The sequence below is a fragment of the Xenia sp. Carnegie-2017 genome, unplaced genomic scaffold (genome assembly GCF_021976095.1).
Source record: "Xenia sp. Carnegie-2017 unplaced genomic scaffold, XeniaSp_v1 HiC_scaffold_21, whole genome shotgun sequence".
Taxonomy (NCBI): domain Eukaryota; kingdom Metazoa; phylum Cnidaria; class Anthozoa; order Malacalcyonacea; family Xeniidae; genus Xenia; species Xenia sp. Carnegie-2017.
Window position 1 is genome coordinate 2,565,674 of NW_025813484.1, and position 26,342 is coordinate 2,592,015.

A 26,342-nucleotide genomic window follows, 5' to 3' on the forward strand; every position below is an offset into this window, starting at 1 on the left:
AAAAACCACTCTTAAAAAAACTAAGTCTTTTGCTCAAATTTTTTTATGACTCCCTGTGATCAGGGAGTTATTTTTTTAAATTTTGAAAAGTCAGGAAACCCAAGAGCAAACAGAACGCCCTAATCATCCCTTTCTTACTTCCAGGCACTTGTTCCTCAGTTCGACTTTCTGTCTTCCACATCCGCCGCGTACACCTGCCAAGTGTGTTGGCAGAGGGGCGAACCAAGGATCTTGTGCACCGGAGGTCATTGATGTCGAACTAAACGCCCAACATCGGCCAGTTGAGCTAACCGCTCATCATCGAAAACTCTATGTTTTTTGGCGTATTTGCTAATTTTTTTCAATGTAAAGCGAAAGAAAAGGAGAAGGTCTTGAACCTTAGAAGGTCTTGAACCTTAGAAGGTGAGATCACTGCACCGGCATCTCTACCACTCGGCCAGACGGGTGAATTGGAAAACCGTTTAAAACATGTCAAGTGTTTCTCACAAAGAACATTGCCTTCTTCTCTCGAGGCTCATATTTTATACTGTGTTTAACTTGTACTCGTCGTTATCATGCAACGGTGAAGAAAGGGACTTACTACGCATTTTAGCTGTCCAACTTAAACATTGCTGGAGAATAAATGTTAGAACTGAAGGAGGAAGATTAATAAAGTATGCACAATGTCAGACATTGCCATGTGGTAAATCAAAACAACAACGCGCATGTTCGTAGTCAATTTAATGGCGCTGGGAGTTTCTAACTTGTCTGTTCAAAGATAAATAACATATTTTGCTATCATTTATGATAATATTGTAATGGTTTCTACAAAAGCGTATGTTTCCTACAGAACAGTATCCACTTACTAATTCATAGTCTATTCAAGTCTTTTTGTCATTTTACCATCTTGCCATGTCTTGAGTGTCATCATTTAAAATATAGTCAATGTAATCAATATAGCCAATGCGGTTTTTGTCTACATATTTGTCTACGTTCTTGTCTACCTTTGTGTCTACCTTAATGTGATTGTCTACCTTTTCATAGGACAAAGTTCTTATTTTTTTGAACACGACAATTGAAAAATTAGTCATTTCATAGTCGAAAGTAGTCGAAGTAATCGAAGGTAGTCAATTCACGCGATGCCATGTGGTAAACATGTACAACTTCTCTTTCTATTCATGCATTTTAACAAATTTTATAATTTTCTCACACAAAGACTATAATTCACGCATTTTCACAAATTTTCACATTTTCTCACACAAAGACTATAGTTCACGAATTTTCACAAATTCACATTTTCTCACATAAGACTATATTCACGATTTTCATAAATTCACATTTTCTCACACAAAGACTATAATTCACGCATTTTACAAATTTCAAATTTTTCACACAAAGACTATAATTCACGCATTTTCATTTTCAATTTTCTCACACAAAGATTCATATTTTACGCATTTTCACTTCACACAAAGACTATAATTCACGCATTTTCACAATTACATTTCACAAAAGACTATAATTCACGCATTTTTTTCTCACAAAGACTATTCACATTTTCTCACACAATTACTTCAAAGATTCACGACATTTCACATTTTTCACAATTAACATTTCACACAAAGACTATAATTCATGCATGCGTGACAAAATGTGAAAATTCGTGAACTATAGTTCTTTTGAGAAAATGTGAAATTTTGAAAACGGTGAATAGTCTGTGTGAGAAAATATGAAAATTTTTGTGAAAATTCGTGAACTATAGTCTTTGTGTGAGAAAATGTGAAAATTTGTGAAAATGGTGAATTATAATCTTTGTGTGAGAAAATTAGAAAATTTGTTAAAATGCATGAATTATAGTCTTTGTGTGAGAAAATGTGAAAATTTGTGAAAATGCGTGAATTATAGTCTTTGTGTGAGAAAATTCGAAAATTTATGAAAATGCGTGAACTATAGTCTTTGTGTGAGAAAATGTGAAAATTTGTGAAAATGGGTGAATTATAATCTTTGTGTGAGAAAATGTGAAAATTTGTGAAAATGCGTGAATTATAGTCTTTGTGAGAAAATGTTAAAATTTGTGAAAATGCGTGAACTATAGTCTTTGTGTGAGAAAATGTGAAAATTTGTGAAAATGCGTGAACTATAGTCTTTGTGTGAGAAAATGTGAAAATGTGTGAAAATGCGTGAATTATAGTCTTTGTGTGAGAAAATTAGAAAATTTGTTAAAATGCATGAATAGAAAGAGAAGTTGTACATGTTTACCACATGGCATCGCGTGAATTGACTACCTTCGATTACTTCGACTACTTTCGACTATGAAATGACTAATTTTTCAATTGTCGTGTTCAAAAAAATAAGAACTTTGTCCTATGAAAAGGTAGACAATCACATTCAGGTAGACACAAATGTAGACAAAAACCGCATTGGCTATATTGATTACATTGACTATATTTTAAATGATGACACTCAAGACATGGCAAGATGGTAAAATGACAAAAAGACTTGAATAGACTATGAATTAGTAAGTGGATACTGTTCTGTAGGAAACATACGCTTTTGTAGAAACCATTACAATATTATCATAAATAATAGCAAAAATATGTTATTTATCTTTGAACAGACAAGTTAGAAACTCCCAGCGCCATTAAATTGACTACGAACATGCGCGTTGTTGTTTTGATTTACCACATGGCAATGTCTGACATTGTGCATACTTTATTAATCTTCCTCCCTTCAGTTCTAACATTTATTCTCCAGCAATGTTTAAGTTGGACAGCTAAAATGCGTAGTAAGTCCCTTTCTTCACCGTTGCGATGATAACGACGAAGTACATGTTAAACACAGTATAAAATATGAGCCTCGAGAGAAAAGAAGGCAATGTTCTTTTGTGAGAAACACTTGACATGTTTTAAACGGTTTTCCAATTCACCCGTCTGGCCGAGTGGTAGAGATGCCGGTGCAGTGATCTCACCTTCTAAGGTTCAAGACCTTCTAACGTTCAAGACCTTCTCCTTTTCTTTCGCTTTACATTGAAAAAAATTAGCAAATACGCCAAAAAACATAGAGTTTTCGATGATGAGCGGTTAGCTCAACTGGCCGATGTTGGGCGTTTAGTTCGACATCAATGACCTCCGGTGCACAAGATCCTTGGTTCGCCCCCCTCTGCCAACACACTTGGCAGGTGTACGCGGCGGATGTGGAAGACAGAAAGTCGAACTGAGGAACAAGTGCCTGGAAGTAAGAAAGGGATGATTAGGGCGTTCTGTTTGCTCTTGGGTTTCCTGACTTTTCAAAATTTAAAAAAATAACTCCCTGATCACAGGGAGTCATAAAAAAATTTGAGCAAAAGACTTAGTTTTTTTAAGAGTGGTTTTTTGCATGGGATCCTATCTTTTTTTTTTCTTCGCTCTCCTTCTCATCGGAGAGCGAATTTTTCTGAATTTATACTAAGTGTCGCATTCCATTCTCGAAAAACGTAGTAATAGAAATCTCATTTTCGCTGTAGTAACCAGCACTATTATCCCAGTTTACGGATCATCCTACAGCCTAACAACATCTTATTCTAGACAGGGTTCGAACCTCCACTCTCAACCTCGAAAGGTTGTGTCTATCCACTAGACCAGAGAGTTCGTTGAAGACACCTGGTCATTTTAAAGTACCACTCCTACCTAGAAGTAATTAATGCAAAAAAAATAGACCATTGAAGGTCTCGAATCAAAATTAGAGCAGAGCACTTACAGCTATAGATAAAACAACAAACCAAAAATCATATTCGTAGTCGAATGATGATATAAAAAGTGAAAGAGTAGTACAAATAAATACATTTGTAAATTAATGTTAGTTTGGTAATACATCTATAGTTACATTTAGTTATAGTTCGAAATTCTTTTGAAAAAGATAGAGACAAGTAAGTCTTTCAAAAGCAGCACGTTTTCTTACGGCTAAGCAATGCAGATTTCATTTAGCGGCTGCTGTCGATATTAGCTTTATTAATCCAACGGCACTTGTCGTAGTAAAATATGAGGATGACATATTTCTGGCTTGACGTTGGTGAAGGCTTTAAAGCGGCCGATAACTTGTCTTCTTCTATCTTTCATATAATATACATAGGAAATAAATTTTCCTATCGTTCCGATTTTGAGGTGTGTTCTATAGGAATGTCGATTTCACGAGTCATATCTTACATTTCAATGGTTTATGACACTTATAACATATCACCACATATTTGACAACGCAGCCATATTATCTCTAAACACTGTGTCAAGGAAATCGGATGTTGTAAGAAACCAATCTGCATAGTTTTCACGGCGCTCTTGTTTATTGCGTTACGCTATCACTCAATTCAGCTTCAGTACAAACTGTATGCTTATCAAATGCTTAGATTTCGTCCGGTATATCCATTAACATTTGGTTTGTCCGGTAGACGTCGTTAACTCGTAGTAATTCCGCTTTGATAGTTAATAATTTACGTTCAATCCACGTTGAAACTCCTTTCCAGTGACCAATTCTCTCTCAACATAAACTTTAACGTGGTCTCGCTTTTTTATCCTTGCCATTGTATTTGCTGCTGCTGTTTCTGTTCAAATTTAGTCTAGACAGATTTATAAGTGGAATTTATGTTCTTACATGCATTATAATGCATGCATAAACGAAAACAGATTAATCCTACAGTACAAAATTTTCTGTCTTTATAACAATGACTATTCTTGCACCTCACTGGTTTTTGATTTATTGCTATTGTTGTTGTGAAGTTTGATTGTTAATCTCAACGGCTGAAAGTGGCAAGCTCCACAACATGCATAATTAACCTAATATTCACATCATCTCATAGAGAAATGCTTCAAAACTATCGACAGATTTAGAAATTTGATTCTTTTCTATACCGTTAAGACTTTACCGGAATCTTCTAAATTATTTGAGTTCTCGTTAGTTGCGGACGTCATAGAAATGCCTTCCTCCAGCGAATGGACATGATCGTAGCCTGATAGTGCAAACAAATGCAGAATTCCATCAACTGACAAATTTGAAGAACTCGAAATTTTTGCTGTATGAGCGTTCTTTTTAGGGGTCCGTGTCGCATCCATTGCCTTAGTTTTGTCAAAGCCATAAGATTGCCTGTCAGGAACAAATTTTGCCTTCGATTGAAAAAGTTACATAATATGAAAATGTACAAAGAAAAACAAACCCTTTGTTGTTCCTTCTTCTCATAATTCTTCATCACATCTTTTTTGTCGTTTGACGGTTTTCCTATGTTAGCATTCTTGAGTAAAAAAAAAACTTTTTGTAACCCCCTGAACATAGCATTTGAATAAATTTTACGATAGACAAAAACCCTTCACTCCAACCAAAATTTTTACCTTCAACATTTCTTTCGCAGTTCTAAAAAATTCTTCTTCACTCATACAATATAAAGTCTGATATCGTTGTTTCTTGTCAGTTTCCTTTACGTTGGGATTTCTACCTTTGAATTTCTTTTTCGTGTTGTTGATTGAGTAGACACGTTTTGCTATTAGTGCAAATCATAATAAAAAATCGCTCACATTTTGTGTGGCAAGAAATTATAATCAGGTATGAAGATGACGTGGCTCATTTATAGGACTAAACTTATTCAGTTAAGATGCGTTTTTGGACAAAGACAATGTTTTGATTTTAATTAAAACAAACGTTGATAAAAAGGTAGACATAAAGGTAGTCATGCAACGTTACATTTTATATAAATTTCCTCCGTCTCCTCTCCACGTTAGATTGCTTAAATAAAATTCTAAATCATCAACGACTGTTCTTACCTTCTTTTTTATCCATTTTTTAAAGTTGAATTTCTATAGTTTCTTCTTCATTGACTGTCTTCAGTTTATTGGTCCAAATGTCTAAAATCAAATGGATGAAATAGTAATTTATGTATGACTAACGAAGATCCAAGCACATTATTAAACTACATTATACTTCATAAACACAACAATGATAAATTGGTCTTCTTACCAATCTAATAAAGATTTAATAATACGTCTCGAAAAACTGCTCATCTTTGATCAGTCGATGTTTAGAATTTGTATGATTCAGCATTAGCAGTAATTGACGTCCAAAGACCTGTAAACGAAGTCGAAAACAATAATACATACGAATTGCAGATACTGTACATTTTAAATTTCAAGCATGAAATTGGTCATTGTATTCAGCCAAATCTTTGACAATTTTACGAGATTTTGTGTCGACAAATAAATTATATATATATATATATATGTATATATAAAACATGTGAAAAGCCATCCATGGTAAATTAGCTGTTGATATTTATTCCTTATGTCTTACCATCCTACCTTGTGTAATAGAAAATTCTACAGAGCTGTTGCCATTTGAACTTTTCGACGGTCGTCAACATCTTTTCTGAGCTTGTGAATGACTTTTTCTAATACTTTCAAAATAAATAGTAGTACATTAGCATATAATTCTGTATATAATATACTTTACATAATACTTACGATAAACATCATCAATGATAAACATATTGTCAGTGAAAAATATTGACATGGGAAGGACCATTACATCTTTCACACATCGCATCACTTACGATTCTTGGATTTTTAATAATTGTTTTCTTGCTTTCATCTTAAATAACGTACAGCATTGCGACAATAGTCAATAATACATGAAACTAAACATGTAACTTACGGTTATAAATAAATAGATCACAATAAAATTACACACACAATTCATTTTAGACAAGTACATTTTAATAATATCGAGCCCCACCATAAATCTCTTCGGTAACTAGTCCTCCAAATATTTGGTTTTGAACTTGCTACGTCATTTGCTACATGAGGACGTTTCATAAAAATATGACTACGTTATTTGCTACATGAGGACGTTTCATAAAAATATGACTACGTCATTAGCTACACGAGGACGTTCCATAAAAATATGACTACGTCATTAGCTACATGAGGACGTTTCATAAAAATATGACTACGTCATTAGCTACAGGAGGACGTTTCATAAAAATATGACTACGTTATTAGCTACATGAGGACGTTCCATAAAAATATGACTACGTCATTAGCTACACGAGGACGTTCCATAAAAATATGACTACGTCATTAGCTACACGAGGACGTTCCATAAAAATATGACTACGTCATTAGCTACACGAGGACGTTCCATAAAAATATGACGCTCTTACACAGAGTGTATAAAAAAAAGAAGACATTTCGAGGCTGACCTTTGTGAAATTTCAGTGCCTGATCACTGTGCTAATGCCATCAGTGCATAACTGTGTTTGTTGCATGCGCTGTTAGAACTTATGTCAAACTCCAAAGGGCGAAAAAACTTTTGGGCCAGTAAAAAGATATAGAGATGAACTTAGCACAAAGATAGACAGTGAATCACAATCCGTCAATTTCTTAAGTTTATCTTTTTTATACACAGTGTATAGCGTTTAAGATACATTCTTCTAAGATACAGAAAGGCAGACTTAGTGTTGCCAGATGAAATTTCAAAATATTCATGTTCGCTTACGTTAAACGTTCACAAAAAATGGCAAAAAGTTCGTATCTAATTTTTTAGATCGACAATAAGCAGAAAACTTCTGGAATTGTATTTGAGTTTAGAGAATTGTCCAGTCAATTCACTTAATACGTTTTTTACCATTGCACTTAAACAAAAACGTAATGGAATTTTGAAAAGTTCAAAAAAGTTGAACTTTCTTCACGATCCGACAACACATGCGCAACATTTATATTTAGTGAAACAGTTTAGTAATATCATACAATTATATTTACATCAGCCAAGTCAATTTATGCCGAAATACGCTTAAGCATCAGAAAACTTAATACCCAGCTTTAAATTCTAAAGTACTTGAAAATATTCAAAATCTCGACGAGTTATTAGGACCATCACCGATAAACTCATGACCCAAAGGATTTCCACATTTTCCACAGAAAACCTGAGAAATTCACGCAAAATTTTTAGAAACACGACAGATCTACTGTTGTTTCATTGATAGGTCATTTCTCACACACAAACATTTCATAGAAAAACATAAACAGCTACATTTCTTTGTACAAAGGTCAACTCAGGGGCTAGACATGCTGTATAGAAAAAATTGACTCTTGGAAAAAACTTTTCTAAAATAAGAAGTGCGTAATAAGCAAAAACGCACTTCAACGTTCTCTGTACATATGAGATGAATGTTACATGAAAAACACTATCGTTGCCAATTTACGCTGAAGAGCGTGTAGAATGGAAATTTACAAAAAGATAAAAAGGACATAAGAACTATTTCCTAAACACGACGACAAAAAAAATATATACCCTTTTGGGATACGCATATAGTGTTAGTAAGGTTAAGTCTCTATTTCTATAACAAATACGTAATATTCCTCCTATAACATAAAGTTCCCTACACAAAACGTTTTGCTCTTTTCTTTAACTTCATTAGGTGGAGAGTCCAAAAGAATGCTCCTTTATACAAAAAACAGTTTTTTTTCAAATTATTGGAGCGTCGTTGGGCTAGGCAATGACTACTTAAAATGATTCATAGATCATGTAGCTATTTGTCTTGCATTTAAAGGTGAAAAAGTAAGTAAGTGACTAAGGGCTCAATAACTTGTACATGATTGTTGCTTTGGCTTTCGTACTTTCTGCTTAAGCGTCGGCCAGAAAGAACATAAATATAGAAGTAAACATAAATATAAAGTTCCGCTAGCTCGCACCAGCAGAGCAAAGAATTCGTTCATCCTGTCCTTGTGTACATAAAGTTACACAAAAGTGGCCAGGTATGGAGTTTTCTTTGTCTCTGTTGGTGTTAGCGAGTACCATTTTTATAATTGTAAATTTAATAAATGTAAATACTTTAAATATTAGATATTATTTGTTATTATAACTTTACTAATTTAGATATTTGTAATTCAGCTGCAAGGCTGCAATTAATATTTTAATAAACTACTTACTTACTTACTAACATGCATTGCAACAATATGCTCTGCAACATTGCTCATGTTAATGATAATTCAAGCACATCTATTTGCTAAAAGTTTGGCATTGTAAGTGTTTGCTTATAAACAAGACACTTTAAAACAATACCATCAGAAATCACTGATGTTACTTTTCCGCAAATATTATCAGTGTTAATTTTCCACAAAAAGTGTAGTTTTGCACTAGGGTTCAAGTATAACATTTACTTGAAGTTTGGATATATTTTTTATCACTTGTTTTATGCCAATTGAAATAAAACTAGTTTTTCGCGACATTAACACTTAGTTTATTCACAATTAACCATTTTCAAAAATTATCTAAATCAAAATTCACCGGCCCAAATTATAACCTTGTGGAACTTGACATTTAATAAATCCTTCAATAATAATCAACTGTGCATATCAAAGAATTTTCAAGTTGATTCAAACAGCTCTAAATTATTTTTGTCTTCATATAGATACAAGTGATTTGTACGATTTAATAATGCTGTAGTCATGAAGTGATATTTTTGAAAATGAAATATTTTTTATCATTCAGACAATTGTTCAGATGCAAAAACAAAAAAAAATTCAAGTTTTAAAGATCTTGTATTGGCTTATGTGTGCACCACAATTCAAATTCAACTCAGGATGATTAAATTAAGGCCTGTTTTTAAGTATAAAGGTTTTTTCTATGGTGTAACATCTTGTATTTTCAAACATTTTAACATTTCAGCTGTTCCATAGAATGTTAAAGTACTTTGAATCTTTTTACTAATCCCACAACTCACATATTATTTAGAAAACTTTTCCATGAGTCAGAATTTTCAATTTCACCCTGTGTTAAGAGCCCAACAGTCCTAACCTACAGCAATACAACTATGAGGATGAATCTTAAATCATCAACTGTATTGATTGAAATTTACTGTACAGATTGACTTCCATCGTTTTCACAAAGAATTGATTACAAATAAATCAACTTTTTGTAAAATTTCAAAATGCCAATCACCTCTGTCATATTTATATCTATACTTAAACTCAATTCCGACAATATAAAGTATTTTGAATTAAAAACAACTTACTTTCATTGCCTTGGCATTGCTACTCTCCTGTGGTTCCGTTTCAATCTCTTTCCTTACACTATCTTCACGAATCGTCTTGGTGAACGCTGGCCATGGAGTGTGATGGGAATATTTACTTTTAGCCGTGAACAAGTCATTGCCACACTTAGCACATTTGTAAACACCTGTACATCGGCAAGTTTAAAACTATAAAATTTCTTTTAATTTACGTTATATGAAACGAGATTTGAATGAATGAACTAACCAACGTCACTAAAATGATCTTTATATTTTTCACTGCCATTCCAACTACAGTACGCCATATTAACTTAATCGAATTAGTCCAACTAATTTCAATCGCCAGAAATGACGACACTATACGACAATATTACGGACAATTACGAAGTTAAACGCATAAAGTCTCCCCCAAATTTTATTTCCCCACTTTGCAAACAGGAGTAGTTGTATCAAAGGTTATTTCTTCCAAAGAATCTCTTCCACAAGAAGTAAATTAATGGTCGAAAGAGAGGGGGAGGGGTAAGTAAAAGTGGTCCAATAAATCAAGAGAAAAGGCATCACCACTTTTCTTCGCCATCCCACACTTAATACAATGATTATCATAACTTTTTTTCCCCACTTCAACTTCCCAACTATATGAAAAAGTGACACTTAAAACAGAAAAAAAAAACAGAGAGTAGTAACCCAACCACACAAAATAGCTTTATGTTATAATAACAGGTACGATTCAGCACACGATAAGATCAGCTATTCCAATCCTTACTGTTGAACAAATTTAGCACATTATATTTATATATAACAATATGTGTATAGTGTATCAGTCAGATCAGTATCAGATTGTGAACAAAGATCTTAAAGAAGCATGTTTTTCAAAGTCCAGCAAATCGTATTTTTAGTCGATTTTTATATCGACTTCATACGTCATTTTGAATTCAGAAAAGCGAAAATCACTGTCATATAAAGCCTCAAAGAAGAATAATCTGTCGCCTTATATTCTCATCTCTTTGCGTAAGTGTTCATAGCAAAAATTCTCATTCCAAGTAAACATTCCTTCACTTGTTTAACCATAAGATAAAATACACACAAAATCCATCTAATTGCTTAACTTACTCCTCGTTACGTAGCACATTATAAAATACATGCCAACTAACGTGTTTGGGGACAAAAAATCAGTATTTACTGTACATAAAACAGTAAATGGATAGTCAGTCATATATTACTTGTTCTAACGGAAAAGAAAGTTCAATTTTGCACACATACAATGAACTTGAACCATGATTCAATTCATTATTACTTACGATTCAGATAGAGAAAACTAAATATAAATGATTCAATCTGTAGATTTGCTCTTTGATTCGTCATAATTTTCACTGCATTCACCTTACATATGATAACTTCACATTAACAGGAGACAATGTTTAAGCACTAAATGAAGTATTCGAAGTACGGTGAACCTGACGATGTCAGGTAACTACCACCATGCCTCATTCTTTCTATTCATTTGGCAACAACATGTAGCTCATAGGCATAGCCTATCCTACGACGTGCATTATATATACACATAAAATGCTTTTTTATAAAAAATGATCATTTCCTTTACACACATTAAAGACACCACAAAGTGCATGATTGTGTCTTCGCCTTTTGCAAAAATCATCCAAGTATTTCAAAATAAATAATCACGAAAAACATCATTGCATAAATGACTAGAGAAGGTTTTCTTCTTGACCCTTCATTCGGACAATTGTTTTCATCAATATTAACAACTAAAATGGATCCCTTCTGTTCGTTCAATTTGTTGAGACGGATAAATCCCAATTCTCTATCACCATCATTCGCAATTTTAAAAATATTCTGTTGCGGATTTGATGGGAAAACGAAAGAATCATTGTTCGGTGATTTTTCGCCTGTTCCAGCATCATATGGAAAGAGATTGGAAACCACGGATTGAACCCAATATCCTGAAGCATTGCACAAATTTACGTCATATATACCGACAAACAAATCAGCAGAAGGCATTATCCTGGCTATGACAGAGACCAAAGGTCTAGAACCATCAACGATAAAGCCATCATCCACATCTGGAAAAAAAACTTGTTCTTCTGGTCCAATCCTTTTATGTGTTTGGATAACTTGCCTAACGGTCTTCCACGTCTCAAGATGTTTACGAATTTCATCATAAAGAAAGGAGTCGTTTCCTATAGTAAAGAATCACACTATTCAATGTAAATGGATATCGTCAACAATTAAGATGAAATCTACTGAAATTGATACCATAAAAACATATCAACTAAAACAACTTTCATATCGATGATTTATATCAGGGGTCTCCAAACTTTACAGCCAGAGGGCCACATGAACTTTCATTCAGCATGTTGAGGGCCGACGAACCGTATACCTCTGGTCAAAGAGCGAATATTTTAATAAAACTCTTTCTAGTTGGCTTGCGTCATAACGTGAACTTTCTGCACAAAGTTTATTTCGTTTAATAGTATATTTTTTTTCTCAAGTGTCTCTGCGGGCCGGATTGAGAGGCCTAACGGGCCACATCTGGCCCGCGGGCCGTAGTTTGGAGACCCCTGATTTATATCAACAAAAGACATCACCAACATAAGTATTTACTGTTTTGTGAAATTGAACATCGTACGACATTGCAAACCTTTCTCAGCCATAATCCGTACTCCGACCGACGCTTTATAACCAGGTCGCCACATTTCATAGCATTTATTATGAACACAGCCTATAAGGCTAGAAAATCCCGCCCCAACCGGTCGAGATGAAGAGTTTTTCCACTCAGCTTGAAATTGTAGTTTATACCTCGCAGTACCTCGACAAGGCACGCTAAGTGCAATGCCAGTTGATAAACTCAAATAATGTAACCCAAGAAAGGAAAACCGAAAGATTATCCAGTACATTATTTAAACTTTTCGAGCCCAAGACGTATGAGAGTTTCGAAAAGAAGAAACTTGGCAAATACAATACAAAACTTCCAAAATTTACGAGAATGTTTATCATTGAATGTTTATCCTACGCATGAATTATGATTAATTTGCAATTCATATTTCGATTGTTGCCATTTTGAATTGCATGAAGAAGCAAATCGCAACATTTAATCAAAAACAGAAAGAACTGAGAAGATTGCTACAATATCTCATAACAATGGTGTTCATGTCAATATAATAGTTCGTCATTGCTCAAAAGTTGCATTGCCACAAAAACTTTCACAAACAAGAAGATCTATATTGGAATAATCCTTTACAACCACTGCCTTTTGTATGAAAAATAACAAACTCAAACAACCAGACACAGCAGATACAACTGAAATGTGTTTCATGAACAAAGAGAATACGAAAAAGAATGTTTTTAAAAGACAAAGAAGTTCGTCTACAAGCAAAAGAAGCTCCATCAACTTTACAAATAATGATTTAACGTCAAAGTATTCCGAGGTATCCTTCAATATCATTATCTGACCCTCACAAGATTGCTTCGCTCGTGTCCACAATTACAACCTTTGCGTGCAACGCATCACTTCAAGACTTATTTCTTTACGATTTATGCACTGCAACACAGCTAAGTTTGAAAGACCCAACTTCGTAAACAATGCACTGAAAAACATCCATCTTCCAAGAAATGATAACAAGGAATCCACGAAAAACATCAAGCAAGAAATGGCTTTGAAACGAATAAGACAAAAACTCACGAGCTACCCCTTCTATTTCCATGTCTTCCTCTTAAATCATCGATAAAAGCACAGTGTATTCTTAAGATCGTGTCTTTATTTTCTTGAAATGTTATGTTCATATTCATTATCTATATACCATGTACAACTAGCATTATATTTTTTCTCAAAGTACACTAAGACACAAACATAAAGTCTGGATACGTATAGGACATATGTATGCCATTATATATACAAATACATATGCCATTATAATACATATTGTGATAAGCTTTATCATTGCAGCATCAACAACGTTTAAGAGAAAAAACGTCTACTCAATCGGCCTTTTTTTTGTTTCGACTTAGTCTCCTCCATCGACTTCTTTATTGCTTCGCCATCTTTTCATCCTCAGTTTCATTCAGATTTATTTCGACCAATTTTCCAACGCTCCTAACAGAGCTCGCTTCGTTTATGGAAAGATCGTCTAATAAAGAGTTTTCATTTCTTCTGCTTACATAAACGCCGTCACGATTAACTTCGGCAACTTTCAACATACTATCGCGTCGATGCCATTCGCAATAATTTCAGTAGTTGTGACAATTTCAACATTTCCATCATTACCTAATGTCCCAGTGTCTCTAGCGTTCTCTGACTTAGATGAATCACCAAATGTATTCACAAACACATCCTTACTTTTTAAACTATCTGGCTTTTCAACGCAACATTCCAAAGTTTGCTCTGTTTCCACAATCACTTGAGGTTCAATAGTCAAGATTTCATCAGAGTTAATTTCACTATCTTCAACATCCGTAACGTCCGTTATCTCTACCTCAACATGTCCTTCAGGAGATACAGGAAAGTCAGGTAAAATTCCATTTGAAATATCCTTAGGTACGTCTTCACTCGTGTAGGCAGAGCTAAAGGTGATAACTTCTTCTAAATCGTTCTTATCGCCTGATTGTTGCTCTTTTCTGTTATTTTTAATATTCCTTTTCATTTCACCATGTCTGTCCGACTTTCTTACCTTAGAGTATAAATGGTCGCTCCCTTTCATTGGAGCATATTTTTCAACAAAAAAGTTCTGCCCAATCATTTTACTTTCCTTTGATGGTTCATGGTGTAGAGGAACGAATTTTACATCACTCTTGGTATTTCTCTTCATATTTCCGTCTGAAAAAATTAACTCTTTCTCTTTTATCTTCCACGGTTCATGTTGGATGCATGCTCCTCTGCAACTTCAGAAAAATTATTTTCATTCCTTTCCTGATCCAAATTTTGCTTTCAACACTTTGTTTTTTATGCGGAGTTTTCGATGAGGACATCATGCTGTTTTTTAGCAAGTTTTTCTCCCTTATTTTATTCCTTTCGTTTTGAGTGGACTTTATCAATTTCTCTTTTGTCACACTTTCAGGAAAAGTTTGTTTTTAGACGAAATTTCGTTCTCTTTAAGCTTAACACTTCTCAGGGTGAAATTTTCTTAAAAGTCGGGTGCGCCCTCTCGTTTTTTAAGCTCACAGGCTTCTACTTTCAAAATTCTTGGTAGACACGTCAAAAACCTACAAAAGTAAAAAGATTCTGAAATTGAAATACATTTTTGAAAGTGAATAAAAATTTGAAAGCTATTGTCTAACGAATTTTAAGACACTTCAATTATCATCCTTGAGTAATAGCACTTTTAATTGCAAGAACTCTATATCCGCAATAAAGACTTTCAGAATTGACCTTTCTACTTTTTGATAAACAAACATATATTATCTCTCAAGGAAACGGACTGTGTTTGCATACTAAAAATAAACCAACATTAACTCGTATATATAATTAGTCAAAAAAATTCAAGCCGAGTTCAATCTTTGTAGCCAAAGAAAACCTATGTAAATGCACAACTTTAGAAAAAATTGAACACTTCAATGTTCAAAATTCACATCTGCAATGGAGACTATTCATAAGTTTATGTTAATTTCTTCCATTTATAACAACTAATTGTCATCAATACTTCGTACACAACAAACTAAATTATAAATATATATACATATATAGAAATTGTTTAATAGATAGCAACCATATGTGACAACAATAGTCTTCACTTAAGTAAAAAAGTTTCGTGATTTCATCATATCGTCACTCTGTGTCAACATCTGAAATGCAAGAAACTTTCACTCGTTCATTGTGAAAACAAACCGACAAAAGTACAACAAAAATCAACTTCGGCGAAACTTCGGTTTTATTTTCAGACATAGACAAGCAATGACTATTAGGTTATAATCCTATATTTTCTCAAACCCCTATTTTCCTAAGTATCGTTATTACTTATATGGAGATTCCTACATCCTACCAAATAAGATAGAATTATTAAATGTACGACAAAATACGTCTTTCATTTTCAAAGCAAAATCAGTTTGTTTACTTAAGATTGTAACACGACAGTGAAAGGGAAAATAGCACAAAAGCTTCAACGAATCAACCTTGAATAAAACCAACATGGTATATACCTTGTTTCTCTTTTGCCTCGACTTGATAACTGACGCCATCTTAACAGTGAACAAGCAGTATTTTGATTGTAAAAATAACTGACATAGGCTTTCCGCGTTTGACATACCACTCATTGGCAAAACCAGTCTGGTGTGCGAAATTTAAAGAAATTCTTTATTCCAAATTGATTGATACAAAATTGATACAATCGATTGCGTGTACTATTGTGCAGCAATTTTCTCGGGGCGCCATTCTTTTGTATCATCAGGGGATAAAGTGAAAAAATTTTGGGTATTTTATTTTATACTAAAACATGCCATAGTGTCAACGTAAATTGTGGTGTTTTTCATAAACGACTTCAGCTATTCACTAAAATACGCGATGTGATTTTCACATATTCCAACAGTCATCTATGTAGATTCAAATAAAAACTGCAGGAATAGATCTGGTATGACTGTTTTCATCAGAACCAAAAGTACAAAGTTGCATTATATATGATGAAAATATCTTTAAAGAATCCTTCACAGCAAAACAAAAAACCCATTTCCTTCACCTATTAAGCCGACAATGAACTGAACTACCGTTTCTGTTGGTGATTGAGTTTATTCTTTCGACAATACGTAAGAATTTAAAACAAGTGTGTGAACTGAATATTGTCCGTGCAATAGAACAATGGTACAGAAACACATTACGAATATTAACACGGTTATCTGCCTTAAATTTGACGTGTATAAGTCTCGAGAATGTATGTTTTGTCGCAAGTAGCTACGATCTTTACGTTTTACAAAATCCATATAGGAAACTTACGAATGAAATGGAGCAGTCGAAAACAACAGACAATACATCAAACCAAGTAGAAGAGAAACTGCTTAAACGTGAAATTCAACAGGACGAATACTTCAGAGACTTGGATAAGCTTTTCATAGAGTTTTATGGACAAGCGAGTTGCCCGGTCCATATCGAAGAACGCTACTATATTTTCAATAGAAGAAGCAAAACATACGACGATCAGAAAGAACTAGAAATACACAATGTGCCAGATAAGAAACTCGAAATCGAAGAACACGAAAAAATAAGCGATCGGAATATTTTCATTGATGAAGACACCATAGAACGTACTGATGTTAACATTTATCAGGCAGAACTAGATTGGGATGAAATTTATCGAGACCTTGGATACACAGACGAAGAAACGTCGATATGGGAGCCCGGAAATCTCCTCTCAGCTTCCTTAGTCATTTTAACTGCTTTGTGATAAAATATGCTTAGAATAATCTAGATGTGTCCACGGTATTTCGAACGAATAAAAGCTTTCTCCACTGGTGGGTTTTTTAATTAACATTGGTTGTTTTTAACAGCAGGTATGAACAAGCTTAACAAATTTCTCACACAATTTAGATGATTAAAACATGGTAAGCTGGCGACTACTGATGATGTCATTATGATACGCGTTTACTCGCCCCAGTTCCTAATTGCACACGCCATTATGCCAAGTTCATCCCAGTTGCAGAATGTTAGCGTATTTTACGCTTTTTAAAGTACGAAATGTGCAAACATTAAAATGGAGAATTTTTCCATCGAAATCTTCGAAAATATCGCATTCATTAAACGTGAACCTTTTGCAATATGTCAATACTAAAACCAATTTTCTAGTAGCAGTTTACATATTGATTCTACGAACGTTAGAAACCACAAACCTTGATCCAATAGAATATTATTTCCGTTGCGACGAAACACGATTAGGACGGTGTACAAAAAGTTGATCAATTTCATAGCTTGAAGGAAAACAAAAAAATTAAAGTGCTGCGTTATTTACGATTCATAATCAAAACATATGTTTCCTTTATAAACTTTAAACCAAAAATAACCTTATTTATAACAATTAAATCATTCTATCAATTTTAAAGCCATTAGCTTTACCTTTCATTTGCTGTAAACTCCAAATGTCTGTAGTAGGTGTTCCTCGATTTCACATTTAAAACAAATCCTTTCTCTGCGATCATTTTTAAAATTTTCTAAACAAGCAAGAGAAAGTTACAAGTGACATACACGGAATCCAAGACATCATTTTGTTTATAAATAGGCGACGCACAACTCGACGGCACTTTATAAAGCCGCCAGCCTTCCGTATTCCTCTCACCGTATTTAAGCAGTTGTAAATTTTAATACGATGTAATGTCTTTTAATAAACAGTCACTTCGAAACACGACGATCATGTCGTATGCATGAGTTTTTACAGTCTACTTCTACAAGCGTAGACTAATGTATGCGTATATCAGTACCATTGCATCGGCTTTATTATTCCTCACAATCGTACCATGCAGAAGCGAAGACAAAGCAACGAACCTAGAAGCATTTCAAACAAAGCAAAACAACGAATAAACATCGTGCGTATGCGTATAGGTATGATTTTTATGAACCACTTACGACGGCTCGAACTTGTTTTGAGAAAATTTCTCCATGCATTCCCTAAATAATTAAAACAAAAACAAACGATAAAGTTCATAGCGACAACACAAATACTGAGAAACACGTTCATTTCAAAGAAGAAACAAACCAAGCTCGTTCATATTGTCCATTCAAACAGTAGATACGAATCATTTGACTCTTCATAAAATCATCCGTCCTAAATAAAAAGGAATAAAGATGTTTGCATTTTTTCTTAACGTAGTCTGTAAAGAATTTGAGTTGAACCTAAATTTCATTTTAAAAAACTAAATCCAATCGCCTCTCTGCAATACAATGTACACTCAACTATATCTATAATCCCATCAGTTCTACTATTGCTGTCAAAGCCAAATCAACGTTTGTCTCCTGACAAATATCTTGAAACCGTTACAAAACGCCAGCTACGTATTACGAGGTATTATGAAAGCCGTTCATTTGTATACTCGCAAAGACTCGAGTTAAAAAAAGGCAATATAAGTAGCCAGGACTTCTGCTCAAACATCAATATCCAAAACACTCGGGGAAAATATACAGACTGCAATTCTGCAAGAACCTCCCAAAGATAGAGTTACATACTCAATATCAAAAAATGCGGCCCATTGAATTATTTCCTCCATTATCCTAACGTATTCAGGTAACTGCTACATAAAAAAAAGTAAAAATGAGACAAAATTAAAGGGCAATGTAAATTTCAATAAGGCAAACAAAACTGCTCAAAACAAGTGTATGTAATATTTACTTCTTTGCCAAGTTTCACACTAAAACAAGACATAAAACTTCTACAAGTGTTAAATGTCATGCTGACGCGATGTTGCTTCATGTCTACAAACGAAATGGTATGACGATAATGACGTAGTGTAACACGTGGTAACTTAACTAGACCCAGTGCCAATTCCGTTATGCAAAATACATCGGTACTCCCCTGACTGTAAAAAGAACTGATAAGTAGAAGAAAGATTTACATAGCTGCACTAAATCTATTGGCTGTAGTATAACACATGGTAACTTAAACAGACCCAGTGGCAATTCTGTTATGCAAAATACATCGGTACCCCCCTGACTGTAAAAAGAACTAATAAGTAGAAGAATGATTTACATAGCTGTACTAAATCTATTGGCTGTAGTATAACACGTGATAACTTAACCAGACCCATTGCTTTGCTGTGCTGTAGATAACATCGAAGAAAAATAGTCAAACAAACAAAGGAGTTGTCAATCTTCTCACCGTTATATAAATCTATTGCCACGCGAGGCTGCTTGCTCTTCTCAAGACAACGTAACAGTTCAACGTAGATCCATTCTCTTGGAATGAAATACTACAAACAGAACAGAAGAAGCAAGTCTTTATGATCTTCTTTAATTCAATAGCTCGTGTGTGATGAATTTTTTCATTTTATAAAGTTTCTTCAAAGTCTCGCTTTCATCAAAACTTCTGGAAAATTTGTAAGTATTATTTTTTCACGTTAAGTACATGTTTTTATTTAAGAAATAAAAGATGTTTACTGTGTTTGCACGGGCTTATAAAAGCTGAGAAGACCTTTGGGAGAAATCATAAGTAGATTAATTTTTCCTCTAATATGTATTCATGATTGATTTGCAAATTCTCTTCTGTGATTGATTGATAGATTTAATTGGTTGAGCTCAGATCGGTTCCTATAGGCTAATGCAAACACAGCTATAGACCAATCAGGGCACGAGTTTTATATTGCTATTATTTTAAAATAAATCTTAATAAACAAAGGGTGCAAAATTACCGCAGGAACTAACTGTTTGTAAACATTCATCACTTCATTTGCAGGTTGTGATAACGCCAAAGCACAAAGCAAATTTCCACTAAAGGAAGAAAATTCATCAGAATTGGGTTTCGGCAAATTTTATCAATAAAAATATAAAAGGCGGTGCTTACTAAAACGAAAACGACGATTTTTCAGCCAAAATTGTCGAAAGTTGCTTCTTTCGGATAATCTAAAAAGTTCCCCGGCAATCGCACCATCTCGAAAATGTCTAGCCTAGAGAAACATTGTTGCACGTCACTAATGAGTAAAATATGCACAAAAAGTATTTGCAATGAATTCAACAAGCTTAATCTTACACTTGTCATGGCCATCGCAAAGAAGTCATCTAAAAACATGACAAAACTTGAAATCAACTAATCTCTTATGTGTAGAACTATTGGACGGGGGGTGTGGGGTGAAAAAAATGACATACAACACAACTTACAGTCAGTTGAATCCTCTGGTGTGAGAGAATAAAAACTTGAAATTAACAAATCCCTGATGTGTATAACTATTAGACGGGGGGGTGTGGGGTGGATAAAATGACATACGTTTTACACAACTTACAGTCAGTTGAATCCTCTGGCGAGAGAGATTTCTTGACAGACAGGAGACGATTAACCACAACATGTACAGCAACTAGACCTTTCCCTGAAACACGAGATGACAAAATCAAAATGTAACCCATCGTCAAAGTATAAAAAAATTGTATTCTCTCGAAATCAACAATTTCAAATGGATATATTTAAATTACATACTTTCTCTTTCGGCCGCCATCAGCACTTGTGTGTAACATCCAAATGAGGGCTCTTAAACGGTAAGAAAACACGAGAAAGCTAAACACAAAAGGTAGTGTTTAAAGCAGTGCAATTTTGAAGCGGGAATAAGCTGTTTTATAAATATAATGATACCATACGTGAATGACACTGAAACATTTGAGCAAATATAAATTACCCATGGCAAGCGTAACAGTCATACGTAACAGACATGACAGTGTTAAAAGGCAAGCCGAGTATAGCAGGCATGACATGTGTAGCAGGCATGACATGTATAGCAGGAATGACATGTATAGCAGGCATGACATATATAGCAGGCATGACATGTATAGCAGGCATGACATGTATAGCAGGCATGACATGTATAGCAGGCATGACATGTATAGCAGGCATGACATATATAGATAACATGACATGTATAGCAGACATGACAGTGACAGCATTATGATAGTCATAACAGCACTTTACATTTTCTTCAAGAAAATATTTCCACATATAAATATGTATCTATCTATAGCTTACCCATTCCAAGATTGACCATTTCCCTTATGATGCGCATAACATCTTCAAAAGGCGATGAAGAATGCTTTGCACGCACTTTCAACAAACTACGAAACGTTCCTTCAAAAAAGAAAACCATTAACAAATATATCACAGGATCTCAATGATTGCAAAACTGCACTTTTCTTCCAAAACTTTATCATATCATCTTACCAACATTGGGTTGAACGATAGGATTTGTGTTCATATGCAATTTCACAACATCCTAAACCATGCACAATTTAACTAAGACATCGACTGTAAGCAACAATAAAAACTGAAACAATCACAAAGTCATTACAACATTTATAACACAAAACAGACATAATAAACACAATTATGTACTACATGCATGAGCATACAAGTGTATTTTACCGTGTAAATAATTTTATACCTCAGCATAAGACCATGGATCTGTTGGGCAAAGTTGTTCAGCATGTTGAATCAGTTCATTATATAAGAAGACTGTGCCTGCAGTTACATAAGTATATCTTAATGTGAATCAATCCATTGGTTGTCAAAGAGGATGCTTGCCTCACAAAAACATGGAATTGAATGTCCAAAATTTAACCAAATAAGTTTGTATTAACTATCATCTACCAAATGAACATTAATGATATCAATGTTCATTAACTAAACATCCTCCAACTGATTGATCAATGAATTGAGTACAAACCACAAAATAATATAACTTAAAGGAAGACACAACACAAAAGACGTAAAAGTGAATACAACACAAGAGATGGTGTGAAAAGTGATGAGGCTGATGATTCGTTATGGCAAACAACAAGAGAAGAAAGCAAATTGGCGATTTAAAAAGAACATTCATTAACCAAATATTCACTAATATAGACTTATAAATAATACCTTTCATATCATTTCTTTTCATTACATCTAACACCTCCAATAAAAGTGTATGCTTTCCAAACTAAAATAGAAGATTAGACATAAGGTTTGTATATAATAATGCCACACAAAAGAACAAAACTTCATATAATACAACAAGGAAGCTTAACTAGTGCCACAATTTATGTACATACTCAACTAAAACATCACAAAATCACTTTATGGAATGAAAGAAAGTTGTTCCAATGTAAAATTGAACAACAATTACCTTCAGTAATGACAATATCATTGCTTCATAAGTTTTAGCATTTTTCTTTGACATTCGATTGAAAAATAAATGATGAGCAAAATTCTTTGAGCTGGGAAAATAAAATAATTCAGGGTGAGGGAATACATAGCTTTTCTTAATAAAGTGTTATCTTATTATGGAAAACAGTATTTGAAATTAAAGACATTTACAACAACAGTCAGTTCACAGGGTTAAGCACCCGGTAACCCTAACTTATAATCACAAAGTGAATTATACATACACAAAAATACAGAACAAGATTCAACCACAAATAAACAAATTCTAACCATCAAACTTAACCTTATTTTTAAGCTTGTTTGATGTTGTAAAAACGTCCAGTAAAAGTACATAATAAATGCCTTTCTCAAATGATCAATTTCATCAACGTAAAATCAACACTTGCCTATATTTTAAGCATTAAAAATATCTGTACCTCCATTTATTTTGCTTTTACTTGGAAAATTGTTCATTAAGGGCCTAAAAATGCACATAAAACAGTTTACTTGGATATAAGGAATTGTTCACATTATCACATACACACTTACTGAATCCTTTATAGTACCAAAATATCCTGTAAGTTCCAACAGTTTGTTTTCAGTTTCCAAAGACACTGGTACACCTTTCAAAAAAATAAATATAGTATTTCTTTAAATTTTCAAATTTACAAATCATGAAAGCAATTTAAGGGCACAGAAAGTAGACATATTTTACGCCTTGAATCAATTTTTCATATAAATTAATCGCTTCACCTGTATGCTTGAGAGAAATCCAGTCTACAAATAACACAAGAGATGATTTTGAAGAATATAACCTATTATTGGCACTAAATAAAAAAATATTCCCTCTAGAAAAAATAACATTTTGATACCAAGTAAAGCCTTTTCATCACTGCCTTCTATATCTGACATATCCAATGGCCATGCCTAAAAATAAACATATATAATATAACTGTGAAAGTATGGTTTCAAAAGATTGCTAAAGAATGCTGCATGACCTATAAAGAGAAATTTCAACTCACAGGTTCTGGTTTGCGCAGAGGAAACAAATGACCATATGACTTGATGATATATTCTGCTGCTTTTCTCCCTTCTTCTCGTGCCTTGATGAATTCATTCTAAGAAAAATATACAATCCATAAATATTCTACAAAGAAATTAAAATGAATTCAAATTGTTTCAACCAAATCTAAAAGTATTAAATACAAGAAGATAACTACAAAGAGCAAACAGTACCTTACGATTACTCGCTCTTGGCATCAGGAACGGATCTTCAAAAAATCCATGCAATGATGCATTTCCAGTCTATAAGCAATTTTCAAACATACATATATTCACAGGCTGTATCGTACAATCAAACAAAAAAAATTTCTTCCGCAAATACAATCAAAGAATAATTTTTGTTATTACATAATTGCAAATTGGTTTTCATGGTAAACCACTCACTGGTCTAACAGTTGATGCCAAAGCCTCCAGCACTCTTGACTTTTCTCTGTAAATAAATCAAAACATTACGACATCATTTAAAAAGTAGTTAGGTGAGACTTTCTTTCACCTTGGAGGATAATAAATGAACTTAGCCAAGTTTGCAAGTTTACACAGCACAACTAAACCTGCAGGCTGGCTTGGCCAAAAAAGCTAATATAAGAAAACCAATGTGACATATGTGTGCTATAATACCATAACACAATAATATAACAAGAATAATCATAAATTTATGAGTTTGAACAATTGAAGAGATCTTGTAGACTTACTTTGTCACCTTTACACTTCTTTCAGGAAAATATTCTACATTCATGAAAAGCAAGTGAATGTTAAACATCATTTATTCATAAAATTAAACGCCAGCCAGTTGGCGCAACATGATATATATGGTGGCTGGTGTAAAAGTGAAATTTTATATACAACAGTCCATAATAGCAGATTATCAGTAATTACAAAAGTTGCAAATTTGCAATGAAATCCCCTACTGAAAAGTTTGCACACTGTGCACAGAGATAAGAAATTTGCATGCACAGGCCATACTGGTAAGTAGAGTGGGTTTTTATGCATGCAAAAACTAGGCTCTTATGCACACTACCTTCAGATTTTAAATTCACAGTATACGAACTTTCCAGTCGGGTGCACAGGTGCCTACTATAAGTACTATTCTCAAAATTATATATATGTGTATAATGACCTGATTTCTGAGTTACACACCTAACCAGCCAACACAAATTCATTTTAACAAAAAATGAAACACTTGACTTTGGCATTTACGTTTTTATATATATACTAAAGGCATTACATACTCACCATTCATGCTTGCAGAGGCACTTGACAAACACTGATACCTAAATGTAATATTCCAAGAGTTAATATAGTAAATACAGAATTTTGGATAAGATAACGATGCGATGATATTGCACTTGAAGCTAGTTTATCTGTTTCGAAAATTCTCTAGCTACTTACGTTGTTTCTTTCGAAAGCTTCAAAACATTCATTCTTCTCAAATATATTCTACACCACACCACCGCCATGTTTTTTCCGTGAGGTTCGCGGGCGCTCTTCGTGAGCAACAAAACGATATACTAAACTGTGTACAATCGAAACTGTGCTACGTAATAAAGTAAATGGTTTGAACCGCTAAGGTTGTCGAAACGTCAGTCAGCAACAACAAAAACAGTCCTTCTCAGGACTATACCAACCTGGACGATCTACATTTACAAACATGTAACTGTGCTACGTGTTACTCCCAGTGGTACCACTTGCACAGGGGTTAGGGACAGATATGGAATGTCCAGGACATTTGGTGAAACAAAGACAAGTACAGAGGGAAAGGTGTTGATGTTGATGTTGGGTTAAGGGCATTGTTTGGATTTAATTTTTCGTTTTTTGTATAAAGCTATGAAAAAATTAACGTGTACTTAGTTGTACTATAGTCTAGGTCCCACTAAGTTAAAAATCATCAAAACTTACTTTTGTTAATCTGTCTGTTTCGGAACCGTATGTACGACCACATTTGAACCTCAGTCTTGGACAGTATCCAGTATAACTGGTATATTGAAGTAAACGAGTGTTTAAAGCATGGCAATAACTATTCGATGATGAAAAAGTCTAACAAGATTTTTTCACTGTGTAACTATACAATGCTGTGTTGCAGAGGACATAGAAGAAAAACTTCAGTTGAATAGTTATGGACAACATAAGATCGCCATGGGCACTTAATGGTGCTGAAGAATTTTTCAACGATATACTTATTATGTGTTTGTAGATTTGGATTGTTGACAATAGTGCGATCCTAAGAAGGACTGTTTCTGTTAGTGTTGATCTATCACATCTACAAAAATGTTACGTTCTCCAAAGTTCAATCCACTAACTTTAGTAATTATAACGTTGTGGCTCTCTACATGTTTGTAAATGTAGATCGTCCAAGTTGGTATAGTCCTGAGAAGGACTGTTTTTGTTGTTGTTGACTGATGTTTCGACAACCTTAGCGGTAGTCATCTTCAGAGTCAATCCAAATCTACAAACACATAATAAATATATTGTTGAAAAAT

At 33.9% G+C, this 26,342-nt stretch overlaps 5 protein-coding genes across 13 annotated transcripts; all 5 read right to left on the reverse strand.

Moving 5' to 3' along the window:
• Positions 1-3,742: 3,742 nt before the first annotated feature.
• LOC124444312 lies at positions 3,743-6,595 on the reverse strand. Its single transcript, XM_046994894.1, has 7 exons — positions 6,456-6,595; positions 6,294-6,388; positions 5,956-6,063; positions 5,763-5,843; positions 5,334-5,482; positions 4,860-5,111; positions 3,743-4,567 (listed from the first exon to the last, which is right to left on the reverse strand). Exons 4-7 carry the CDS (start codon positions 5,776-5,778, stop codon positions 4,520-4,522), a joined length of 465 nt encoding a protein of 154 aa, XP_046850850.1. The 5' UTR covers positions 5,779-5,843; positions 5,956-6,063; positions 6,294-6,388; positions 6,456-6,595; the 3' UTR covers positions 3,743-4,519.
• A 90-nt stretch (positions 6,596-6,685) lies between these two features.
• On the reverse strand, positions 6,686-10,326 carry LOC124444313 (methionine-R-sulfoxide reductase B1-A-like). 2 transcript variants are annotated; one of them, XM_046994895.1, is made up of 3 exons: positions 10,251-10,326; positions 10,007-10,170; positions 6,686-7,915 (listed from the first exon to the last, which is right to left on the reverse strand). In XM_046994895.1, the coding sequence occupies exons 1-3, from the start codon at positions 10,306-10,308 to the stop codon at positions 7,799-7,801; spliced, it is 339 nt and encodes a 112-aa protein (XP_046850851.1). In that variant the 5' UTR covers positions 10,309-10,326; the 3' UTR covers positions 6,686-7,798. The 2 variants fall into 2 exon arrangements, with proteins under 2 accessions (XP_046850851.1, XP_046850852.1); XM_046994896.1 differs by having other exon boundaries at positions 7,838-7,915.
• An 871-nt stretch (positions 10,327-11,197) lies between these two features.
• LOC124444014 (spondin-1-like) lies at positions 11,198-20,702 on the reverse strand. Of its 8 annotated transcripts, none has more exons than XR_006947794.1 (13): positions 20,674-20,702; positions 20,488-20,590; positions 20,336-20,414; positions 19,807-19,897; positions 19,321-19,403; positions 19,158-19,222; positions 18,691-18,759; positions 18,561-18,602; positions 18,416-18,479; positions 18,054-18,148; positions 17,831-17,908; positions 16,154-16,192; positions 13,760-15,220 (listed from the first exon to the last, which is right to left on the reverse strand). XR_006947794.1 is itself a non-coding variant. In XM_046994582.1 (12 exons), exons 3-11 carry the CDS (start codon positions 20,363-20,365, stop codon positions 17,848-17,850), a joined length of 600 nt encoding a protein of 199 aa, XP_046850538.1. In that variant the 5' UTR covers positions 20,366-20,414; positions 20,488-20,590; positions 20,674-20,702; the 3' UTR covers positions 11,198-12,201; positions 17,831-17,847. The 8 variants fall into 8 exon arrangements, 6 of the variants coding, with proteins under 6 accessions (XP_046850538.1, XP_046850533.1, XP_046850537.1 ...); XR_006947795.1 differs by lacking the exon at positions 13,760-15,220 and adding an exon at positions 15,575-15,799; XM_046994582.1 differs by lacking the exons at positions 13,760-15,220; positions 16,154-16,192 and adding an exon at positions 11,198-12,201.
• LOC124444517 (pentatricopeptide repeat domain-containing protein 3, mitochondrial-like) lies at positions 20,509-22,840 on the reverse strand. The gene is made up of 8 exons (XM_046995142.1): positions 22,787-22,840; positions 22,540-22,600; positions 22,067-22,143; positions 21,847-21,898; positions 21,655-21,753; positions 21,115-21,165; positions 20,924-21,007; positions 20,509-20,702 (listed from the first exon to the last, which is right to left on the reverse strand). Exons 1-8 carry the CDS (start codon positions 22,838-22,840, stop codon positions 20,509-20,511), a joined length of 672 nt encoding a protein of 223 aa, XP_046851098.1.
• Positions 22,067-25,414, reverse strand: LOC124444015 (pentatricopeptide repeat-containing protein 3, mitochondrial-like). Its single transcript, XM_046994583.1, has 13 exons — positions 25,255-25,414; positions 25,099-25,136; positions 24,558-24,591; positions 24,250-24,295; positions 24,040-24,108; positions 23,826-23,921; positions 23,676-23,730; positions 23,527-23,580; positions 23,353-23,435; positions 23,241-23,284; positions 22,787-22,877; positions 22,540-22,600; positions 22,067-22,143 (listed from the first exon to the last, which is right to left on the reverse strand). Exons 1-10 carry the CDS (start codon positions 25,320-25,322, stop codon positions 23,258-23,260), a joined length of 570 nt encoding a protein of 189 aa, XP_046850539.1. The 5' UTR covers positions 25,323-25,414; the 3' UTR covers positions 22,067-22,143; positions 22,540-22,600; positions 22,787-22,877; positions 23,241-23,257.
• Positions 25,415-26,342: the final 928 nt, after the last annotated feature.